Source organism: Cornus florida, unplaced genomic scaffold (assembly GCF_030987335.1).
Source record: "Cornus florida cultivar Cherokee Brave unplaced genomic scaffold, ASM3098733v1 CherokeeBrave_3.0.0_Hap2_Chr01, whole genome shotgun sequence".
Lineage (NCBI taxonomy): Eukaryota > Viridiplantae > Streptophyta > Magnoliopsida > Cornales > Cornaceae > Cornus > Cornus florida.
This window is the reverse complement of record NW_026775571.1, coordinates 23,995,650-24,019,475: the sequence shown is the minus strand read 5'-3', so window position 1 is coordinate 24,019,475 and position 23,826 is coordinate 23,995,650. Positions and strand designations below refer to the sequence as shown.

The 23,826-nt window shown below is 38.0% G+C and overlaps 2 protein-coding genes across 3 annotated transcripts in view; one reads left to right on the top strand and one right to left on the bottom strand.

Annotated features, from left to right (window-relative positions):
• The first annotated feature begins 13,525 nt into the window (after positions 1–13,525).
• On the top strand, positions 13,526–14,851 carry LOC132293841 (heavy metal-associated isoprenylated plant protein 36-like). The gene is made up of 3 exons (XM_059791488.1): positions 13,526–13,678; positions 13,815–13,899; positions 14,010–14,851. Exons 1-3 carry the CDS (start codon positions 13,574–13,576, stop codon positions 14,720–14,722), a joined length of 903 nt encoding a protein of 300 aa, XP_059647471.1. The 5' UTR covers positions 13,526–13,573; the 3' UTR covers positions 14,723–14,851.
• A 3,424-nt stretch (positions 14,852–18,275) lies between these two features.
• Positions 18,276–23,826, bottom strand: part of LOC132293828 (uncharacterized) — a 38,168-nt gene continuing 32,617 nt past the window's right edge. The window contains exons 12-14 of one of the 2 annotated variants that reach the window (XM_059791468.1): positions 18,928–19,002; positions 18,683–18,842; positions 18,276–18,507 (exon numbers count right to left, since the gene is read on the bottom strand). In XM_059791468.1, the coding sequence (XP_059647451.1) occupies positions 18,702–18,842; positions 18,928–19,002 (216 nt within the window). In that variant the 3' untranslated portion in view covers positions 18,276–18,507; positions 18,683–18,701. The remainder of the gene's footprint in view (positions 18,508–18,682; positions 18,843–18,927; positions 19,003–23,826) is intronic. The other variant, XM_059791477.1, reaches the window with a different exon arrangement.

Here is a 23,826-nt window from a genome sequence, read left to right as displayed (position 1 = left end):
GAAAACCATCTTGGCCACTTATAACTTCTCTAAGGATGCGAAGCTTTGGTGGAAGTCGGTTACTAACCGACACAATGTTGAGACTGTGGATTGGGATGCATACAAGGAGTTATTCTATGACAAGTACTTCCCTATGACTAAGAGGTAGGAATTAAAAAAAAAGTTTGATCTCCTTATTCAAGGCACTATAACGGTGACAAAGTACAAGAACAAGTTCACCTCTCTCGATTATTTTCGAGGAAGGGTCACAGTTTGAACTCCCGAAGGAGATTGCTTCTTTTTTATGGGATATCGGAGTGATTCCCATACTTTAGCATTTTACAGGATTCGTGGGCGAGGTCATTGTAATTACTTCTTAGTAAATCTTTTAGCTGAAGAAGAGGATGTTGTGGAGGAGATTTATTCGGCGGTTGTTGGTGACTTCTTTGACATTTTTCCGGGAGACTTTACGGAATTACCTCCTAGAAGAGAGATTGAGTTTACCATTGATCTGATGCCGGGTACCACACCAATTTCTATGGCACCATATTGTATGGCACTGGTAGAACTGGAAAAGTTGAAGAAGCAACTTGACGACTTGAAGATGAAAGGTTTCATCTGATCGAGTGTGTCTCCGTGGGGAGCACCAGTCTTGTTTGCTAAGAAAAAAGACTGTTCTTTAAGGTTATACATCGATTACTGGAAGTTGAATCATGCCACCATCAAGAACAAGTATCCTTTATCAAAGATAGATGATTTGTTTCATCAGTTGAGAAGAACTTGTTACTTTTCCAAGATTAATTTTAGGTTGGAATATTATCAGTTGTGGGTTAGGGATAAGGATATCCCAAAAACGGCATTCCGTACACGCTATAGACATTATGAGTTCCTTGTGATGCCTTTCGGATTGACTAATACACCGGCGGCATTCATGAACTTAATGAATTATGTCTTCCACGATTAACTTGACCAGTTTGTGGTAGTGTTCATGGACGACATCCTTGTGTATTCATGATCTCAGAAAGAGCACGAGATCCATTTGGGGATGGTTTTGCAAATTTTGAGAGAGCACTTTTTAGATGCCAAATATGATAAATGTAAATTTTAGCTACGAAATGTGAAGTTTTTGGGACATGTTGTCTTAGGAGGTGGCGTATATTGAAGCAATTTTGACTTGGCAGCATCCCAAGAATATGTTTGAGATTCGGAGTTTCCTTGGCTTAGCGGGTTATTATCAGAGATTCATGAAGGAATTTTCCCACTTAGCAGGTCCTATGACTCGATTAACTCGAAAAGGAATCAAGTTCGTGTGGAATGAAGCCTATGAATCATCCTTTCAGGAGTTGAAGACGAGATTGACTACGGCTCCAGTGTTAGTGATACATGAGCATGGCTTGGGTTATGTGATCTTTTGTGACACTTCATGTGATAGGTTGGGATATGTGTTGATGCAGGATAGTAGAGTGGTTGTTTATGGGTCTAGATAGTTGAAGACTCATGAGCATAACTACCTTACTCACGACTTGGAGTTAGTGGTAGTCGTTTTTGCCTTGAAGTGTTGGAGACACTATTTGTATGGTGAGAGATTTGAGGTGTCCTCGGATCACAAGAGCCTCGAGTACCTTTTCTCCCAAAAGGACTTGAATATGAGGTAGAGGCGATGGGTTGAATTTATGGAAGATTACAATTTTGACTTATAGTATCATCCGGGTAAGGAAAATGTTGTAGCTGATGCCTTAAACCGAAAATCTTGTGGTACTTTGGCTAGTTTAGCCATTCAAAAGTGGAAGATGTTGGAAGACATAGCCGAGATGAGATTACATTGCTATGATGACGATGAAGTAGTGATTCGGCATTTTTATTTAGTCTTGTGGCTAAGCCTACTCAGGTGATTGAGTCACAGAGACAGGATCCAGATTTGGATGCCATTCGCATGTTGATTTCAGATGGAGAGACAGTGAAGGATTGGACCTTGCATGCATATGAAGGTTTACGGTTTAGGGGTTTGATGGTTGTTCCCACAGATTGTTGTGAAAATGTTCTACGGGAGTTTCATACTTCCCACTTTGCAGTCCATCTAGGTGGTACCAAGATGTATCACAATTTAAAACGTCAGTATTAGTGGAGTGGAATGAAAAAGGATGTAGCACAGTTTGTAGCTAGATGCCTCACTTGTCAGCAAGTGAAGGCCGAGCACCAAAGACCCATTGGTTTGTTGCAGCCATTGCCAATAATATAGCGGAAATGGGAGTTTATTGCCATAGATTTTGTGATAGGACTTCCTTGGTTACAAAAGGGGAATGATGTTGTATGAGTCATTATCGATAGATTGACCAACACGACTCATTTCTTGCCTATTAAGGTGATGGATGACGCTGAGGCACTTGATAGGCTGTATGTGAAAGAGATAGTGAGGTTGCACAGAGTCCCATTATCTATTATTTCAGATAAGGATGCCAAGTTCACATCAAAGTTCTGGGACATGTTTCACACAATGTTTGGCTCGCCGTTTAGTTTTAATATTGCATTCCATCCATAGACGGACGGCCAATCGAAACGTACCATCCATATCTTAGAGGACATAATTCGAGCCTGTGTACTTGACATAGGTGGTAGTTGGGAGGATCATCTACCACTTATTGATTTTGCCAACAACAACAGTTATCAGGTGAGTATTAAGGTGGCTCCATTTGAGGCGTTGTATGGTAAGCCGTGTCGGTCTCCTATTTGTTGGACTTAGGTGGGCAAGACAGCCGCCTTAGGATCGAACATTATACTTGAGACTACCAAGAAGATCAAGCTGATTGGATAGAGATTGCTTACAGATTAAAGCCAATAGAAGAGTTACGCGGATAGACGGAGACGACCGTTATCCATCGAGGTGGGGACCATATTTTTCTTCGGGTTGCTTTGCGGAAAGGATTGATGAGGTTTGGGAAGATGGCAAGTTATCGCCACGATTCATTGGGCCATTTGAGATTATGGAGCGTGTTGGAGAGGTCGCCTACAAACTTGCATTCCCACCACAGATGGACAAAGTCCATAATGTTTTTCATGTGTCGATGCTACGGAAATATGAGCCGGGTCCATCTCACGTGTTGAGTTTAGGTATGTTGACATTGACGAGGATGTTTCCTATGAGGAGGGATTAGTTCAGATCTTTAACATGTGGCAAAAGGTGTTGAGGGATAAGATGATACCGTTAGTGAAGGTTTTGTAAAGACACCACAGTGTTAAGGAGGCTACTTGTGAATGGGAGCAGGAAGTTCTTTCCAAGTACACGGAGTTATTTGCTTCCCCAGGTATGGCTTGATTTTTGGGACGAAATCCTTTTAAGTTAATGAGTTTGTAATGTTTCTCGATTTTTTTTATTTTTTGGGTATTTTTCAAATTTTTAGATTTATTTATTTTCGCACTTCGTTTTGGGTGTCACACACCGATTAGCATACCACGAAGGTTCCGAGGGTAGTTTGGGACTTTTCATTGAGTTTAGAACCCTTAAAAATGTATTTTGAGCCATTTTGGCATTTTTCAGTTTTTCAGGCTGGGAAGTCCCAAATGAGTCCCGCACTCAGAATTTTAACACTCAGGGTTATTTTTCGGGCTCATTGCACCTCATATATTATTGTAAGTTTGGAGCATGTCAATGTGGTTGTGTGTTTATTTACTTAGTTGTAGCATGTTTAATGTATATATTTACATAAAAGGGCTAAACAGTACTTTTGTGGGTCAAGGCGGGACCCACTTTGACTTAACTTATGACTGGGAGGACTTGGGCTTAATTTTTCTGCATTTCCTCTCCTCCACTAGCTGACCCCTTCACTTTTTCTCTCTACAAACTTTTTTCTCTCTCTAAAACTTCAAGTTTCAAGCTCTAATTTCATCATATTCTCCTAGGAATTGAACTTTGCTATAGAAGGCAAAGTTAATGAGCTCGATGAGGGCTACGATTTGATTGGTGCCGATTCTCGCTTAGACCACTTTGGATTTTTAAATTTGGGGCAAAAATTGGGGCTTTTGCTTGATTTTGAGATAAGGGTTTTCTAAAATTCAATTTATTTGATGCTTGTCAATTAATTCTAAGTGCTATATATGTGCTAAAATGTATTACTGTATGAACTATTGTGAATTGATATTCTTGATGGATAATGTTACAAGAGTTACCTGTCTAAATGCCATGAGTGTCAAGTTGATTATATAGAATTTAATGTATTAATTATCTCCCTAGCATGCAAGTAAGATTATGGCTAATGTATGAGAATTCATGTTGGCATGACATTGAAAGGGCATGTAGCATTTATGTATTTACATTGGGTGTGTTTGGAAATTATTTTTGAAAAGAGAAATTGATTTAGGAAAAGTTTTGAAAGGAAGTTTGCAGAAACTGGGCAGTAAGGAGTTACCTTGTGTCCATGGCATTAATGGCACCTAAAGGGGATGTAGGGAGACTGCCCTACGCGTGGTTGAGTTACCTAGGCCCCAAATGACGTTAAGTAGTTACCTTAGGTCAGGGATAGTTAGCTAATCATCCCCTCGTGGCGGCGGGGGGTCACCTCGGGCCGGGTTACATCAACGGTTTGACGGTTATGGTATTCGAAATGATTTTAGAAAAATAGGGAAAGACATTGGCATTGCATTTATGAGACTTGTATTATATGATGATTATTTTCCCACAAATTAAGCATGATACTATCTTCTATATCCTATGTTTTATATACGATTCATGGGTTCATTAAGGAGTGCATTTTAGACACCTCCTACTATGTCGTTTTGCTCACCCCTTTATTACCATTTTCAGGTTACGCCAAGGAAATAATTGAAGAAGGACCCCCGCAAGCTTTGTTAGGCTCAATGGTTTCATTTTATAAACTTTTTGTTTTCAATGTTTAGTCTTAGATATTATTTTCTATAAGCATTGTAAATTGAGGCATTAAGGCTTGAACTTGTAATCCTATTCTTTTAGAGGCTACTTTGATGTATATGGGATAATGAATGTCAATTGAATGCAAGTATAAGCTATATTTACATTTTGAGATGGTTTGAATGCTTTATGATCCACATGATGTCTATATTGATGTTGAATGCAAATAATTGGCTATTTATACTTGTCGTGAGTTGGGGCAAGGCTTTTTAAGTCAAAATTATCAAAGGAATGGACAAGAGCAGGTCTCGAGGACGGAAAAGGGCAAAAAGCCTATTTTTGGAGGGAGCTCGAGTGCTCGGAGTAGGTATCCGAGTGCTCAGATGGTATCCCTTATGCACGTAGGCATGCTCCGCGTGCGCGCAGTGGGGCGCTTTGGGTGCCCTCCGAGCACTCGGAACGGCCAGGCCGAGTGCTCGGTTGTAGGGAGCTTGCTATTTTTTTTTTTTTTTTACTTTCACTGTTCACTCTAAGCTTCACCGTGTAGGTCCTACATGACCTTTAAGATGTATGGGACCCAATGGTCGCACCTGATTACACGTCGAATGGTCCAAAATGTCATTTTTACCCTTTTTAGCCCTAAAACGGGTGGCTTAGATCCAATTTGTTTTATTTCCATTTAAAGTGACCTCAAATGATTAATTATGACTTAGAAGACAGTTATAAGGTTCCCGATGCTTTAAATAGTCCAAAAGGACCAAATTACCCCTACAACCCTAATTGGACCGATTTAAGGATTAAGTTATTTTCTTCAACCACAAGTGGACCAAAGTGGTTTGTATTAAGTGTTAAGACATTATTATGGTCTTAGTACGCGGTATTAGTCAAATAGACCATTTTACCCTTGGGTGGTTATGGTCCAGGGTTTGGGTCATTACACTTTCCTTCTAACCCAAATGCTTTAGTTATTAGGTAGTGTTGCCCAATCTATTTATCAATCCTGATATAATGTGGGACAAGACCCCTATATGAATTAGCCACTATATGAGAAAACGGATACAACGAGATTAACAATTCCTACATCCTACAACCCTAGGTACCTCCTGACATAAATTGATGCCAAACAAGAAGGGTCCTTATTTTTCAGGATAAGAGCAACTCAAAAATCGTGGTGTTACATGTATCCTCCCCTATTCTGGTCATGTAAGACAAAGAAAGTCCTCAGTCCCATCAAAGTATTTAATTTTGCGCTTACCTCAACATAAATTGACGCCAAAATACAAATTGACGCTAAAGTTAACCATCTGCTCATTAACAAATGTTTCCCTTCAAGAATCTATTATCACCTAATTTGGATTGGATTATTGAATTTCTCCTTGATGAATGCCTAACTATATAAGGTGAAATTTATGAAAACCCTGGGTTGAGTAATTTAAGAATTCTCTCTCAAGGATTTCTATATGATTAGAGACTTCAAAACCACCATGCCTAGACTAAATATAAGCCTATATTTATTGCAGATACAAGTAATGCATATGTTTTAGTAAGTAGAATCCATATAAAATATGGTTTTTGAGAGTTTTTAAGAATATATTGACAAGTGCTCAATATTGCATATTTGAGCCCTTAAATGTGCGTACATTAAGGCCTTAGTGATACTTCTATCCGGTTTTTATACTATTTTTTTATTATTTGCTTTCGTAGTGATTTTCTGGAAAAAAAAAAAAAAAAATGATCAAATTGTGATTTTAGAGCATGAAGCAATGTTCCCAAGGCTTTTGGAAGTATTCTGGACTTTTCGAGGAGTTCCAGGGGTCAACAGGATGACATTTAAGGCTGTTAAAGAATTAGGGCTTAAGCATTATCTCTATAGGGCTCGAGGGTTAGTGAATTATCGCTTCGGAAAAACTTTGCAGAAATTCAACTAAATGTAAAGAGTGCTCGAGCGCCATGTTGGGAAAAATTTGGCTAAGTCAGGACAAGGCTCGAGCGTCATTCCTAGCGCTCGAACGTCATTTTGCAAAAAAAAGGTCAAAGTGTTACTGGGCTCGAGCGCCCTTGTACGTGGGAGTATTTTAAGTGTGGAAAATAAATTAAAAAAAGGCCATTTTGAATCCAGACGGGCCCAGATGATCCTAGAAGTCCTAAAACCCAGAGGGAATAGAAGTTAGTTTCTTCTATAAAAGAATGGTGAAAGGTCATAAGAAAGTCTCTCTTGCAATTTTTCAGATCTAGCGGCGGCTTTTAAGGTTTTTGATTTCTCTTTGAAGATTGAAGAATAAGATCTCAAAAAGAAGAATTGTAGTCCATAAAGATGCTTTTTACACCAACAAAGATTATATTCTCCATCTTCATGAATAGCTAAATCCTCTCTTAGGGCATTGATGTAACCCGAATCAGAATGATAAGGTTTGATTATTCTTTAACTTTGGGGATTTTCAGTATTTATGTATTTTAATTGCATGATTATGAACAATTAACTTAGGATTTATAAGCAATTAGAGTTTTAATGAAATAAACTTGGTTTTTGATAAAATTAATATCTTGTCATAGAATTGATTTTTCTTTAATCAAATTCGAACTATTCTATTGTCTGAGATTGGCGGCTAAGGGCTTCTCATAATGATTTGAATAGTGATCATGCGATAGTACTTCAACTATTTTATGAATGAATGTTTTGATAATTTATGCTTAGGGAATAGAGTAAGTAGTAGATAATTCGTGCTAACTGAAGATAGGTTATTGCTTAACATAAATTCATGATTTATCTTCTTAAAATTAAATTAAATAGAACGTTAATTTTTTTAATTCCTAATCATGCATAAATATTGAAATCCTAAGGTTGAATTAATTGACCATATTACCAGGTTCGTGGTGAAAAGTAGTTTTTTGCTTGATCTTAGTTTTTATCATATTTGTTTATTTTTACTTTCAGAACACAATCACAACAAACAAAATCTTTCTCTAAATTAAAATAAAAATTAATTTTAGACTTAATAATCCACCACAGTCTTTGAGCTTCAACACCCTCAACATAGCCCTATCCTACAAGGATTTGTTCTATTGGGAGTGATTTTTATCATTTATAACACACACATCATATATATGTGTTTTTAAAGTTCGACTTTGATCAATCTAGCACCCCTAAACAAGTTTCAATCAAGTGACACATCGATTGAGGCATTATATATGTGTGTTTGATTTGTTGAGCCTGATCATTTGGGGTGAAGACTTGAGCCATTTTATTTGGTGAAATTAAAATGGGTGAAATTATTTTTCCTACGAAAAGTGTTATGATGATTATGATGTAAACCTATTACCAGGCTATTTTATCCATTGTTCGCTACATAGCTGTCTAGGTGTTGCTTGTAATCATTGTATCATTGTACTCCTCCATTCATTAAACTAGTGAAACCAATGTGAGCCATGGATGTAGACTATCTTATCGAACAAAGGAAATCACAAGAACCATGGCAATCTGACCAAAGACCTGAAAGCTATTGGAACTGTGGTAAGAAAGGGCATATCAAGAGAGATTGCAGAGCTCTAAGAAAATAACTAGATGGAAATAATCAAGGGGGTAAAGATACAGTGAATCTTACGGATGAAGATGATGATAATGCATTGATATTGTTAATGGATTCCCGAACTGAGTCTTGGATTGTGGACTCTGGTGCTTCCTTCCATGCTACCTGATGTAAGGAGGTTCTTCACAACTATGTGCAAGGGAATTTTGGAAAAGTTTATTTGGGTGATAATAAAGCCTACAATATTTTTGGAAAATGTGATGTGGAGATTACCCAGGCTAATGGAACAACATTGAAATTGGAAGATGTGAGTCACGTTGCAAGCCTGACAAGAAATCTAATTTCGGTTGGGCAGTTGTCATGCACTGAAATTGTGATGTCTTTCACTAGTGATTCATGGAAGATTACCAAAGGGGCATGGTATTGGCTCGTTGTAGAAAGGAAGGCACCCTATATGTGATGGACACCCATACTGGCAAAGTCTAGGGTTGGAGAAATTTCATGGTAGCAAAGGCTTGGTCACACGAGTGAGAAAGGAATGAAGATCACGATGTCAAAAGAGAAGTTGTCATGGTTACAGTCATTTGATTTACACTTCTGTGAAGACATTATTTTCGGGAAACATATAAAGGTCAGTTTCACAAAGATACCGAGGACTAAAATCAGAACGGCTAGAACTGGTACATACTGATGTATGGGGACCGAATCAAGCACCTTCTCTTGGTGGTTCACGATATTCGTTTCCTTAATTGATTATGCTACTAGGAAATTATGGGTGTATAAATTTAAACATAAATCAGATGTATTTGGGATATTCAAGAATTGGAAGGCTCTGGTTATGAATGAGACGAGTCAAAAGCTAAAATGTATCAAGTTTGATAATGATGGCGAGTACCATGACGGTGACTTTCAGGTCTATTGTGCTAAAAATGGGATTAGAAGATTGAAAACTGTCCCAAAAAAGGTGAGGCGGAATGGAGTCGTTGAGCACAAGATAGGACTATCCTTGAACATGCAAGGAGCATGAGAATACATGATGGGTTACCCAAGCAATTCTGTGCTGATGCTGTAAACATAGCAGCATATTTGATAAATAGAGGACCTCCAGTTTCATTGAATAATAGACTAAAAGAAGGTAAAACTCTCCCATTTACATATTTTTGGCTGCATTGCCTATGTTCACATTGAATCTGAGAATAGGATCAAACTTGATCCTAAGTCTCGAAAGTGTGTTTTTATTGGCTATAAGAATGATAGCTGTGGGTATAGGTAATGGGATACTAAAAAATAAAATATTATTAGGGGTATGGATGTGGTGTTTATTGAGTCTATTATGTATATAGACTAGCTTAAGAAAAGTGTTGACAAATCTAATATTGTCGAATTTGAGGAAATATGTAATAGGGATGTCCTAAAACCTCAAAAAAAATTGACACACAACCTCCTCCCCAAACAAACCCACAAACCCTTCCCCGAAGGAGATCTTCTAGAGATTGTAGACTTGCATGCAAGAAAATGATGTAGTTGAAAATTTGCATGAAAGAGTTGGGTAAAAAGCAAAAGACTTGCATGTTATTCAATGATAGTCAGAGTGCAATCCATCCTGCAAGGAACTCAGCCTTTCATATCGATATCAGGTATCATTTTATTCGTTCAATCTTAGAGGATGGACAGTTTACTTTGGAAAAATTCATACAAGAGAAAATCCTGCAAATATATTGACAAGGGTGGTAATTGTTGATAAGCTGAAGATATGTTCAGCTTCGGTTGGTCTTCAAGCCCATAAGACGGGGGAAGTCTCACAATAGTTTCTTATGTTGGATAGAGGTATTGGGTGATTGATTGTTTAGGGTGGAGGCCCGAGCTATTTTATTTGGTGAAATTAGATAGGTAAAATTATTTTGGCTACGAAGGGTATTATGATCGATTCTAAATGTAAACATAGTACCAGGCTATTTATTTTTGTTGTTGGCTACACATTAGTAGTCTAGTGTTGCTTGTAATCGATGGATCACTGTACCGTTTTCCCCAAAACTAGTGAAATCAATGTGAGCCGTGGACATAGACGATGTTGTCGAATCATGCAAAATCTGTATGTCAATTTCTTTATGTTTGTGATTGGTTTCTGTAGTTTCTGATCTCCTGTGTGTGTTATTCCTTGTAGTGTCATCGTGTGTTGTCCATTTATTGTTATCGATTTATTGTTGTCCTCGGGGATTAAGAAGACTATTGAAATTGATTGTATTCATCTAAATGTTTAGCTTGCCTCAATAAATTTCTTTCTTGACAGAGAAAAATAAAAATAATAGAAAATATGAAAGAATGTAAATGTTTACCCTGAATTTCAGAAATTGTCAAATCCAATCCCCTAAGTCCTAAGTCCTAACATAGCCACAACACAACAGAGACAGGTAGTCAAGTATCTAATATAGATCCAAACTGCCCTGCACTCTCGATGATAACTTCATGTCTACAAATGGAATTCTTTTCTTCTTTAGGTATGTTCTTTAGGAATAAAGTTGTAAAGGCAGATTTTACTACTGTGTTAACATCTCGTTTATTATAAATAACAAAGCAAGTTTGAGTTCAAGAATTCCAGTTCATCCTGTCTCAAAATCCTTGATTTACAAAACCACATTATATAGTGACTATTTTCATCTCCAATAAAACATAATAATAAATCACTATTGTATAACAATATAAGGGTGTGCCCCTCCATCTACCGGTCAACTTTACCCCCCAAGAGCTTGAATCACACAAAGCAATAGCCAGAAGAGAAGGCCATAGCCTAAACCTACAAGGATAGTTGTTGTAACATATGGCTGTGGAATCCTAAAGAAAAATTGCAGAAAAGTACACTAAGCCTATTTTCGACTACATGAGATTGGAGTTTTGAAATTAGAATTGGTATAATTGAAAAAGAGCAAGTCAAAAAATTGAACTAATATTTTCTTCAATTTCATCAATTCCAATTCTAATTCCATATAACCAAACACAGTCAAAAAGAAATTACATGGTGTATGTAGTATGAATTGCTGATTTATCAGAATTAGGGCTTAATTACAATGCAAACCTAACTTTTGTCATGTAAAAAGTGAGCACCCTTAAACTCGAACTCGTTTTCACTAGCAGCCAGAGTTCTATTAAAAATATATATATTTCAAAAAGAAAAACTAAAACAATCAACCGCGAAAAAAATAAAAAAATAAATAATAATAATAATAAGAAATAATCATTGATGAGAAGATGTAATATTGGCATGAAATATCAATTTGTTACTTTTCAATTTGAATAGCATTACTCTTGGAGCACATCCTTTTTTAAGATGTGGACGTGCAATTCCCAAATAAAAAGCAGAGGTGACCAGCCTATATATTTTTTTCTCTCCAAGGTGACCAGCCTATATATTCTTCAACCGAAGTGGACTAAAAGTAGCATAGCAAGGCCACACATCTCCATCTCTTAGTCAAAAACCTTCAATCATCATGGAGAGAATCACCCTTTTCTGCAAATAGGGTTTGTCCGAGAGGAGCTTTGTGGGCAATCTCATGTGGGCAACACTTCCACGGCCTCTGTGGGGGTGCCCTTCTTTCTGTGCAAGTCATTACGAGCCTAGACTTTCACCGTACGTGTTGAGCGTGGAAGTTTAAAGTTCAAAATGAGCAATATACAGAAAATTTCACATGAATCTCGAAAGCATATATACTAAAAATTTACAGATTTTTGTGTATCTTTAGATGCCAATTTTTACCGAAAACTGGTCCTAAAATGAGACCATGCAAGTTGATGATGACTAGAAACGAACAAAATGTGGAATGTCAAAGATGATTTTAGCACCAAATATCCATCAAACAGTAGGCAAATACATGGTGGCTGTGCTTTAGTTTCAAAATTTTGCTGGGATTGGCATTACTTGCACAGAACAACTAAATGTGCTTAAAAGTTTCTAAGACTGGCCGGCAAGTTAACTAACTGCAAGAAGTATTAGAAGGGTAGACCACCAGGAGGAAATAGTGAACAACAGGGATACGACTTCCTTGAGCAAAAACATGAGAGAATTCCATCCAAATAGAAGTTAAACAACTAAATGCTACAAACCACCAATAAAAGCATAATACATTAATACTTATTAGGGCTCGTTTTTCATCCGAACAGAAACAATGTTTTTTTAGCAAAGTGTATTCAACAGTGATTGGAAGCAAGTTTGGTAACAAATAATTTGTTACAAGATTTTTTTAAACAAAAAACGGTTGCCAAACATGCCCTTGGTCATCAAACAAATAACGGAATTCGAATCAACTTTGGTAAGATAATGATCATGAAAAAGGGTAATATCCCGTATTAATCCTGCCCAAACAAGATTCTGAGAGAAAAAGGCTAAAAACAAACTTAATATTCAACGTTATTTTGCACAAAGTGCTAAAGACTTAAACATGATCCTAACTTGAAGTTAAAGGAATGAATAAATATAAGCACAAGGCATAAAACTTGATATTCAACCAAAACAATTCCAAAAACAATAGGCACAGGAACTAAAAATTGAACGGTCCACATCAACCAAACCAGCTAATACTTTCACCAAAAAAATAAATCAAGAAACCAAAATCAAATAGCTAAAGCAGTGTCCCAAGGGTCTGTCAAAATCCTGATTCAACATCATTGCTAGCTAGCAATAGCACTAGAGCACATTTCAATTCAATGAAAGGAATCTGGTCTACATCAACCTTTACGACAAAAATGGAAGAAGGGTTTGTGCTTTAGAACCCCATATAAATAATTCAATTGGAACATAAGTTGCATTTAGTGATCTCTTTCTTGTAAGAAAAGGATTCTTAGAGAGTGCATATCCATCCCCTGTAAAGCTACTTACCTTTCTTTTTATTGACCAGTGAGCCATGCTTGGATGGCCTGTCAATTTTTATCACTTTAATTTCTTTTCTTGGTCGGTTTTGGATATCCAAACTCCACACACAACCCTCCATTATAGGTGGCCATCCTTGCTAAAGCAAATTCCCTTTGGCTCAACATCCAAAGGTCCAAACAAAAAACCCACCGCTTTCTTGAACCCACCGCCTCTCTCCTCTCTTTACAATCTGACACTGACCACTGGAAGCTAATCTAGCAGAAAAAAACTCTCTCTAAAACAGATTCTTTACATGCCCCACACATTCTGCCTTTAAAAGATTCCTCCTCCAAGTACAAATGAATGCCATGCATATATTCTCCATTCACTCTCCACCCTTTTCTCATACAAATCACCTCTGCTTGTTCATTTCCCTCCCTTTCCTCCTCCATGATTCCACAGTTAGAGGTATGACTAAGAACCTACATCAACTAGGCATCAAAATAGCAACTTGCATTATCATAGCATCATTAGCATTCATCCTATTCGGTTTTACACTGCGATACATTTTTCTAACTATTCAATTTCCATAAAACAAATGCAGAAACCTCGAGTCACGGAAATACAGGTCCGGATGGACTGCAATGGGTGCATACAGAAGATCAAGAAGGCTCTGCATGGTATTAAGGGTAAAGTAATTTAACTAGTAACAAATTCCCAAATCTTCTCTCGTATCGTCCTTTTCAAGAACAAATTTATCTTTCTTTACCTAATAATGTTGAGATTCAAATATCTACAGGTATATATGATCTCTACATTGACTTCCCGCAACAAAAATTAACAATAATCGGTTGGGCAGATCCTGAAAAAATAATCAAAGCCCTTAAGAAGGCGAGGAAAATGGCCACCATTTGTTCCCATACAGAACCAACAGAACAACCAGCTCAGCCAACAGAGCCAGCGCCTGAAAATGGGGCACCAGCTCCTGAAGCAGCAAATCAACCTCCAGCAGAACCAGCCCCGCCAGCAGAAACAGCCCCGCCAACGGAAGCAGCCCCACCAAAAGACCCACTGCCACCTGAAAATCTGCCGCCAGAGGTGATGCCATCCTCTGTAGCCAATGCCAACCCTGCAAGCCAGGCAGCACAATCCTCCAGACCGAAAGATGTGGAAGAGGTTCATGTCATTTACCACCACCCACCTGACTACGGCTACAGATTTGGCCCCCCTCAAAGCTATCATCATGGCTATGGCAGGCAATTGAACAACTATCCTAATGGTCCAGGAATCCGATATGAGCCTACCCCACCGGCTTACGTGACTCACAGCTACAACAGTTACAAGCCATCACCTTATGTTACCGAATATGAATATATCCGATCTCCACCACGATACACACATTACAGTAGACCAGAGCACTACAGTGAGGTCTATCACAGCAGCAACAATGGCAACGGAAATATCACTTCAATGTTTAGCGACGAAAATCCAAACGCGTGTAGAATAGTCTAGAAGGAAAGGAGAGGTCAGTATGAAAAGGAGCACTTTCTTTTGCCTCTGAGAGGAGACTTAGAGGAGAAAGTTAACCAAGAATAATCAGAGACATTATATTATTCAATGGCAAATAATATTTTCAAATAAGTACGTGAGAATGTTGGGGAAAAATTATATTCTAAGCTTGTAAGTGCAAGAAGAATTTATCCTACGTTGCACTTGTGAGAGGGCTAATGCATGCTACCTGTTATTAATCAATTGCTAAAAGTAACCTATAAAAACATACTTTATTCTACTTATCAAAAAAAAAAAAACATACTTTATTCTAAAGCTACAATCCTCAGCTTTCAATTTTTGAAGAATAATTATCCCTTGCCATATTTTAGCATTATCACCTGAAGACTTCTAAGCTTGAAAAAAGAAGGATTAAAGTAACACTTTATCAAGATTAAGTTGCAATAGAAGAAAAAGTATAAAAGTTTCCTGAACTGTGTCTCTCTCCAAAGAATCTGCCTGTATTCCTTGTTCTCTTATGGACAAACAACTTTGCCAACACGACATTCCTAAATAATAACACCTTCAAACCTCAAAAGATCACAAAACAGGAATCTACAATTTATGCTCTACATTCATGTAGGCTAACCACAATCAGATCAAAAGCACTGCTAAATTGATAAATGCATCATCATAATCAAAAGTTATAATCCAACTCTTTGGGTTTGTCTACATATATCAGCTGTCTCCAACCAGCTCATTTTAAGGACCCTTTTCCCCTTATATACAGAGACACCAGCATTATTAAAATTTATGTATGCATATGTCCAGTTCATAATATGCCATGAATATCGATGATACATTGGTTAACTACTGAGAAAAAATATCAAACCTGCATTATGGCGCAGAAAACCAAATGATATATCAGATGTTCAAAACGCTCTACAAAAAGATTGAGAATTGCAACGAAAATCTGAAACTATGTCTAAAGTCCCTCGTCATCTTCAACATCCCTGTGACTATCTATAAAGCTCCCTAACCTAATCTAACATATTTACTACATATGCAGTATGCAACCACAGAGCTACGATTGTTCCAGTGTCATGGACAGTTTCTATTGATTGGTAATAGATCTTCTCAATTATGGTGCTAACAATTATTTTATCCAAAGCAAATAAGTTTCTCTAGTGACTTGACTCTTCCATAACCATTTTTATTATTAGATCTCCGTTGCCCAGAACAGGGCACCTTGAAATAAAGTGGTTAAACAATTAGTTCCAAGGAAATAGATATAACAGGTTTAATAAGAGCCTAAGTTTAAAAGATTTTTAACAAGAACAGGAGCACGCTACGCCGACAAAACTTTAGCTTAAAATACAACATGTTGAAGAGCACCAGAGAGAAAACACTAAATCAAGTCAATGTCCACTTGGGTGAACGGCACACCTCTGACAATTTTAGCTTAAAATACAACATATTGAAGAGCACCAGAGACGAAACACTAAATCAAGTCAATGCTCACTTCGGTGGACAGCATTAGTGATCAAACGGAGATTCATAGAGAAGTGAAATTGCTATAATATCAGCTCTGAAGCCACGTCAACTCATCCAACAAAAGCCTAATCCAACTACATCATATTAGCTATTCACCAAAAGGCAAAGGCCAATTCTACAGTTATAACAGAGATGGTTGAGATATGAAATTAGAGAGAACTGTAAACAAAAATAAACTTTTAAGTTGATGTCAAAGAGAAGCACAAAAGGTTTCCAACAGTATATCTGGATAATATTGAAATTATAGAAGAAATGTCTCCCTTCTTGTAAAACACTGTTTCAATCAACAAGGTAGTCCATCTTCAACAGACAAACTATAACTGCCCAAATAGGACTCATATTTCAAATACTAACCAGATAAGGTAACAGCATGTTCTTCGGATATTCCAGTATAGAATTCAAAATGACACAAAAAACAAGTCTTAGATTTACCATATTCAAATTTAGGATTCCTAGACACAGAATATAGTAATTAGTATACTTATCCAAAAAGGAATGTAGTAACTAAAAAAGAAAAACAATATTAAATTTAGACTACATTGGATTTGAAAATATTTTCACCTAACAAATTGCGCCATACAATCATTAGACAGGCTTTATGAGCATAAAGTATTAAATTGTTCATGAACATCATATTTACCAGAAACAATTAATACTCCAGTCAGAACTTGATTCATGATATAAAAATAATAAAAACAATGTTGAGAACCCAACTCTTGGAGTGTTGCAAACTGGGCCATGGAGATGGGGGTTGGACAAGGTCAAAATATATTTTACGTCTATATAATTTCCAAGTTTTGTCCTGCTTTCACACACACACAAAAAAATAAAATAAAATAAAATAAAATAAAAAAATAAAATAAAATAAGGATGCTAGCATAAATTAAATAGATAAATATTTTCAGATCTATCTACAAGAAATCCACTAAGCAACTGTTGATGATGAATTTCAACACATCACAACTGTTAATCTGCTTCCAAATAAGCACTTGTATATGAAATCGGGAAAAATAAATAAATATATAAAATAAAAAATAAACACTTCCAAGCAGAAAAAAATAACTGGAACAAAATTTGCAACACCCACCAAAGGGCCCCTAGCCCAATGGTATCATCCCTCCTCACCAAATGGGAAGGTTGAGAGTTTGAGTCCCACTAGGGACGTGGATAATGGGCTTGTGTGTTTGCCAAAAAAAAAATATTAAAATAATTTTGCACCACCCTATGGTTGAAACCAGCACAAGTTTGAGTACATAAAGACTTCCACACCGAGTTATGATGAATCTCCTCTTATAAACCAGTGTTCTGAGAAATTGTACAAACAAAAAGAAAGGGAAAAGACAAAGGAGTTTTACTAACTATTTGTAAAACAAATGTCCCATAAAGAAAAAGAAATTGCCACATGCGCATGGAAATTAAAAAAAGTTACAAAGGGAGACCAGATTGTGAGCTCATAGAGCCGGTCTAGGAGACAACACACGGTGCTAAAAGATAGGAAGATTGAAATTGCAGTTAGCAGATTTACAGCAACAAGCGCCTCATCAATGGTGTGGAAGCAAGCTGATAGACAGATACCATGACATCCATCTTGAATCCACAGGGAAAGGGACAAGCCATTCAAATGAAATGTGAAAAGAGGCAGAAATTAAATCACAAGCCATGGAAGTCTGGGTAATACACAAATCACAGAAAATTACAACAGAGAGCACAATCTGAAATGTGTCACACAATCAGGCTTCAACAAACCAGCATGAAAAGAGGTAGCTAAATCAGATTAACAAAAGCCCCATATGACTCATTTTTCACGAGCATCAGCATAATAATTATATGCAAATTTAGTAAGGCTTTGGTCATCATCTAAGAGGTTCACCAGTGATACCTCCATAATTAAAATTTGAACTTATCTGATGATCCATCCAAACTACGTATGAAACTGTAAGCCAGCGGCTAGTTACCAGAGTGGTATCTCCTGTCCATCCTATGGAAGATGGAACCTAGGAGCCAAGGGAAACGAAAAGAAGAATATTAAAAATTATGAATAGTTAGCTGTGACCCGTGTCCTTGAATTGACATTCATTTTTCTCAGGAATCTAGTAAAAGACACTAATTTGAAGAATAGGTATGACAATTGCAGCGTTCTCACAATTACATATAGGTCACTTTTACAACAAAATGAAAAGAATTCCAATAAATATCAAATTTTGTATGCCAAATTGTGTAGTTCCATATTGAATGTGCACCACGCAACCCTGAACCTGTCACCAGACATATATTCAAAATGGCATAGTTTTACCAGTCTTTTTCCAGAAAAAATAAAATGTTGTGCCCCATAACTTCATCAGAATTAGTACCAATCAAATGAGTGATGCTTAAAGAAGATCGATCTTTAATAAATAATGAACAAAGGGTATTAGTAATTAAAATAATCACCTCTTGTGGTAAAACACACCTAGTCATCATCACTACCACTATTTTGAGATTCCTCATCATCTTCACCATAAAGAAATTCATCGACATCATCATTGTCACTTTCGTCCATCTGGTCATCTTGAGCTATTATTTGACTTGTGTTATGTGCGGCATTGTGGATCTGCTTAAGAAATAAAAGTGACAACAGATTAAACACAAACACACACAAAGAACAAATGATTTCATTGATGTGTGAAGAACTTAACCTGTGCTGTTACAAGTTGCAAACGACCTGACAACTGCAATAAAGATTGAATGGCTACCCCTTTGGATTTAGAAAGCTGGAAGAAGAAAAACGTTATTATAATGTTAGGAAATCAACAATTGCCCTCAAAGGTTATGAACAAAGTGTAACAAAAACTATGAGCACAAGTTCTCTCACAAGATATTCTGTATTGCATATGTGTATATTAGTATGTTATTAAGAGACAAGGCATGAAAAACTAATGCAATAAAGAGAACATACAAGCGATCCAAACAGAACATACTGAAACATTGTCATCACTATATGTTCTCAAAGTCAAGAATCGCACTCTTCAAATGAACGGCAGATCCGTCACCACCACTAGAATACGGGTCCTATTTTGGTTTACGGGAAAATGATTTCAACATTAATGCGCAATATATAGTTATATGTTTATACTCAATATATGAATCAATAAACCCAGCAAGCTGGTAGCTGCAGTGGTATCTCCTGCCGTCACCAAATGAGGTGTAGACCAGAGGCACTTGGGACGAAGGTGTTTGTGCATCTCTTACTTATCAAAGAAAAAATAAAAAGAATTTATGGAACAGTAAACTTCTACTTCCTATAGTATGCATATGATGTAGTAAAAATATTTGTTAACGTGAAATGACAAGATAAAACATGGATGGCTATGGTATGGGAAACAAGAACTGGTGACAGTGTGTTGGAGACAAAAATCAAGAGCCTTGTGGCTCAAGGAGAGGGATATAAATAAAGGTTCTTCAATTGGCTGGCAAATCCACATAGGAGGGGTGATTACATCAGTAGAATCTGCATTGATAGAGAGGAGTTAAGTAAGGAAGAGGACATTACAAGAGATCTAGTGCAGTTTTACCAACAATTATATGGAGAAAATTGCTCTTGGAGACCATTGTTGAGTGGTTTAGAGTTTGACTACATCTCAGAGTACGATAGAGAGAGGATGGAGAGACCCATGTGTCGAAGAGGATGTTGAGATGGCGTTGAAGAGCTGCAATGATTATAAGGCGCCAGGGCTGGATGGATTTATCATGGCTTTTTTCAAACAGAACTGGGAGGTGGTAATAAAGGAGTTAATGGAAGCGATATGCTATTTTCATGAGTATGCGTAGTTAGAGAAGATGATTAATGCATCCTTCAATGCTGTAATTCAAAAAAGAGGACGACCCATGGAGGCTAAGGATTCAATGCTTACTAGCCTTGTGGGTAGGTGTAACGGGTGGGCACTTGCCTGCTGACCCAAAAGCTTAAGCTAATGGGTAGTGTTGCATACCCACCCATTTATACCCATTTTAATTCCCATTCAGATCCGATGTGGGGCACCTCCAACATTCTCCCCCACCTAAACTCGCAATGCCCTCGTTGCGGTTGAGCCACCCTACCTACCCATGGCAACAACCCGGACACCTCCGGATCGGGCATTTGGCGTGACACCGGATCAAGAACTTGGTCATGCTCTTATACCAACACCAATGGGCGGGCGCTTGCCCGCTAACCCAAAAGCTTAAGCTAATGGGTAGTGCTGCATACCCACACATTTATACCCATTTCAATTCCCATTTGGATCCGATGTGGGACCCCTCTAATAGTAGGGTTATACAAGCTACTAGCCAAAGTTCTTGAATTGAAGTTAAGGAGGGTCGATGGTGTGATCTTTAAAACTTAAAACAACTTTGCTAATGACTTTGTCGATTCTAGAATCAAAAGTAGGTAGCAGGGATCATGTGCAAGCTGGACATAAGGCAGATAGATGAAGATGCCCCATGCTCGCAATTTGTTTCACGTCCAAGAGAACGAGTGCACAATGAGTCATGCTCCACAAACAATGATAGGGGCGCATGGACCACAGGGGGCACTTTGACGCTCACCCCATGCCACTTGATGGCACAAAGCGATAAAGGGGACAGTAAGAGTATTGATTTATGTCATTAGATATGCAACACAAGAACCCAACTAGAGACCAAGGAAAAAATATGCCCTTGTAGCGTGACTAAAGAAGAATGGCCAAACTGACTTCACCGCCAAGCAAGGAACCAACCAGCCCGCACAAACCAAACACCACCCACACACTATCACATACAACTACGCAAGAGCCACAACCGATAATTTGCAGATCTGACAAACGTGTGTGCACAATGAACCTGCAGTCATCAAGTGAGACCTAGCCAGCACCGCTTGGTGCATTAGGGGAAGGGGGGACGAGATGGCGGGAAGCACACCAAGACAAGCAGCCCGCGTAGAAAGCTTGTGATCATGTAAACTGGGATTTCGTTATTTACATTATGGATAGGATGGGCTTTGGTGAAAAGTGGATGAGGTGGTGGATTCACTTTTGCATCTCAACAGGTCACAGTGAATGGATCCCCTGCAAGCTTCTTTAGCTACTCTAGAGGTTTAATTAGAGACACGGTGACCATTTGTCTCCTTTCCTTTTCTTTATGGTAGTAGAGGTTTTAATAGGACAATGGGGAGGGAAGGGACTCTTGGCTATATCAGGAGGTTTGTAGTGGGAAAGAGTGCTGACACTCAACTGGAGGTTTCTAGTCTTCTTTTTGTAGATAAAGCCACTGCGTTCTGGGATGCAAAGGAGCAGTTAAGGTATTTGAGATACGCTTCCAAGCAATGTCAGGATTGAAGAATATAAGAAAAAGTGAGACTGTCACAATGGGGGAAGTTGAAAAAATATCCACTCTCGCTAACATTTTGGTTTGCAGTGTAAGGACTTGCCCTATGTCTTACTTGAGCTTGCCCTCGAGAGCTTCATCGATCGCTATTTCTTTTCGGGAACAGGTGGTGGAGAGGTTTGAGAAAAGGCTTGCTAGGCGGAAGAAGCAATATCTTTCAAAGAAAAGTTGTCTTACACTACTAAGAGTACACTTTCAAATCTTCTAACCTACTTTGTCCATCTGTTTTAGATTCCATCTTCTAAGGTTTTTTTTTTTTTTTATAGATGTTGTATTAAGAAGCGTTCAAAAGGGAAGCGCATCCCTCAAAAGCTACACAAGGACAAATAGGGCCTCTAAACCCTCAAAGAGTCCAAAAAGTCGACTATCTCATCCATGGATTTACAATTTCTCCCTAGAACCCAGCAAAAAGAGTACTAATAATGGAGAACTTCAGAGCACCAATAGGTGTCTCCTTCCCTTCTAAGGATCTCCTATTTCTTTCAAGCCATAAACACCACCAGACGCATGAAGGCATAACCCTCCACACATCACGAGCTTGGGCCCCCACCTAAGAAGCATGGAAACGGATATGGGACATGGATACAACATGACACATACACGGTAAATCCTAAAAAATTAGGACACGAATACGGCAAGGACACGGCGAATAATATATAGATATATATCATGTTATACTATAAGAAATTAAGAGTAATATTATCTTTTATTAACCTACTAATGAAAACAATTTGTGTTTTGCTAAGAAAAAGAAAGAAACAAACAAACAAAAAGGATTAGGGTATTATTAGAAAAAAAAATTAAGGGTTAGTTAAAAACAGATGTAAGAATCCATAGAAGAGAAGAAATTCGTGGAAACAACATAAAATATTGTAGTGAAAGGTAAAAAAGAAGTATCAAAGGTTTGTGATGAACGAAAATAAGAAGAAGAGGAGAGAGAGGACCATCCACCAGGAGCAAAGCTTGGTCGGTGGGAGAACAAGAGAGCCAAAGTTGATCGTGCAAGAGTTTGAATCTGTGAACTCAAATATAAGCATAAATATATTATTATTTTAATATAAAATTGTTTTATAACAAACAACTTTTAAGTAATTATGTAATGACGACCATATTATGGGAAGTTATTAAACAATTCCTCATACTTATACTTCAACACAACTTTCGTAAAACTCCCCAAAAATGCGACATGCATGTCAGACACGGATACGTGTCTGAATATTTTAAAAAAAATAATCAGACACGTATTTTGGCATGTCCGACAAGTGTCGGGGCGTGTCCAGTGTGTGTCGGTGTCCGACACGGATTCATTGCCCTTTTAGGTGTGTTCGTGCTTCCTAGGCCCCCATTCTACAACCTCTCCAAGCATCAACCAAGCCTCTGGAAGACCTAAGCATAATCCACTAAACCCCAAACAAACCCAACATCAATTGACCGTTTCCTCGTCTCTCTTGCACATGCTACAGCAATTGACCACAACCTGACCCTCTTCTTAATATTATTGTGGATCAAGATCTTCCCCAACACAGAGGTACAAGCAAATAAAGCCACCTTGAGGGGGGCTTAGAACGCCAGATAGCCTTCTATGGGAATGTGTCCCCTGGAGAATCTATAAAACACCTATAGAGTGGTCAAACCTCAAAGTGTCCCTAGGAAGAGGGAGCCTAAACAACAGAGTGAAGGACACCACCCACAAACTCCTGTCAATACAGTAACTCCAAAAAAACCAATGGCTTCCTCAATCTCCCAATCCTGAAAATGCCTCGAAAAACGCCCATCCAAAATGTTCTTCCACTATCAAGCCCAGGACGTTCTTCCACTATCAATCCATAACAGTCAACCACCAAGGTGTGTCTGTCCGTGGCAATCCTAAAGAGTCTGGAAAAAGAGAGAGCAAGAGACCGCTCCCCATGCCAAATATCCTCCCAAAAACGAATCCTGCTACCATCCTTGACTCGAAATCTGATGTGTTTAGAAATTTCATTCCATCCCTACCTCAAGCGAGCACAACCACCTTGAACCTCCCCGAATTTACTCATTATCACCCTCCTCCACAGTCTGTGCCTCTCCACCCCAAACCTCCATGACCACCTCCCCAAGACGGCCTTCTTGAAAGGCGCCAGTCTTCTGATATCCAAACCACCCTTCAATACAAAGGTTGAGGGCTACAAAGGAAGAAGCTCGGAATGTGACCAACA

Excerpts from the sequence above, each read along its gene's own strand:
- LOC132293841 (XM_059791488.1), top strand. The coding sequence starts at position 13,574 with ATGCCATGCATATATTCTCCATTCACTCTCCACCCTTTTCTCATACAA. Across the intron at positions 13,679-13,814 it reads CCATGATTCCACAGTTAGAG|AAACCTCGAGTCACGGAAAT; the intron begins GTATGACTAAGA and ends AAACAAATGCAG. Across the intron at positions 13,900-14,009 it reads GGCTCTGCATGGTATTAAGG|GTATATATGATCTCTACATT; the intron begins GTAAAGTAATTT and ends AAATATCTACAG.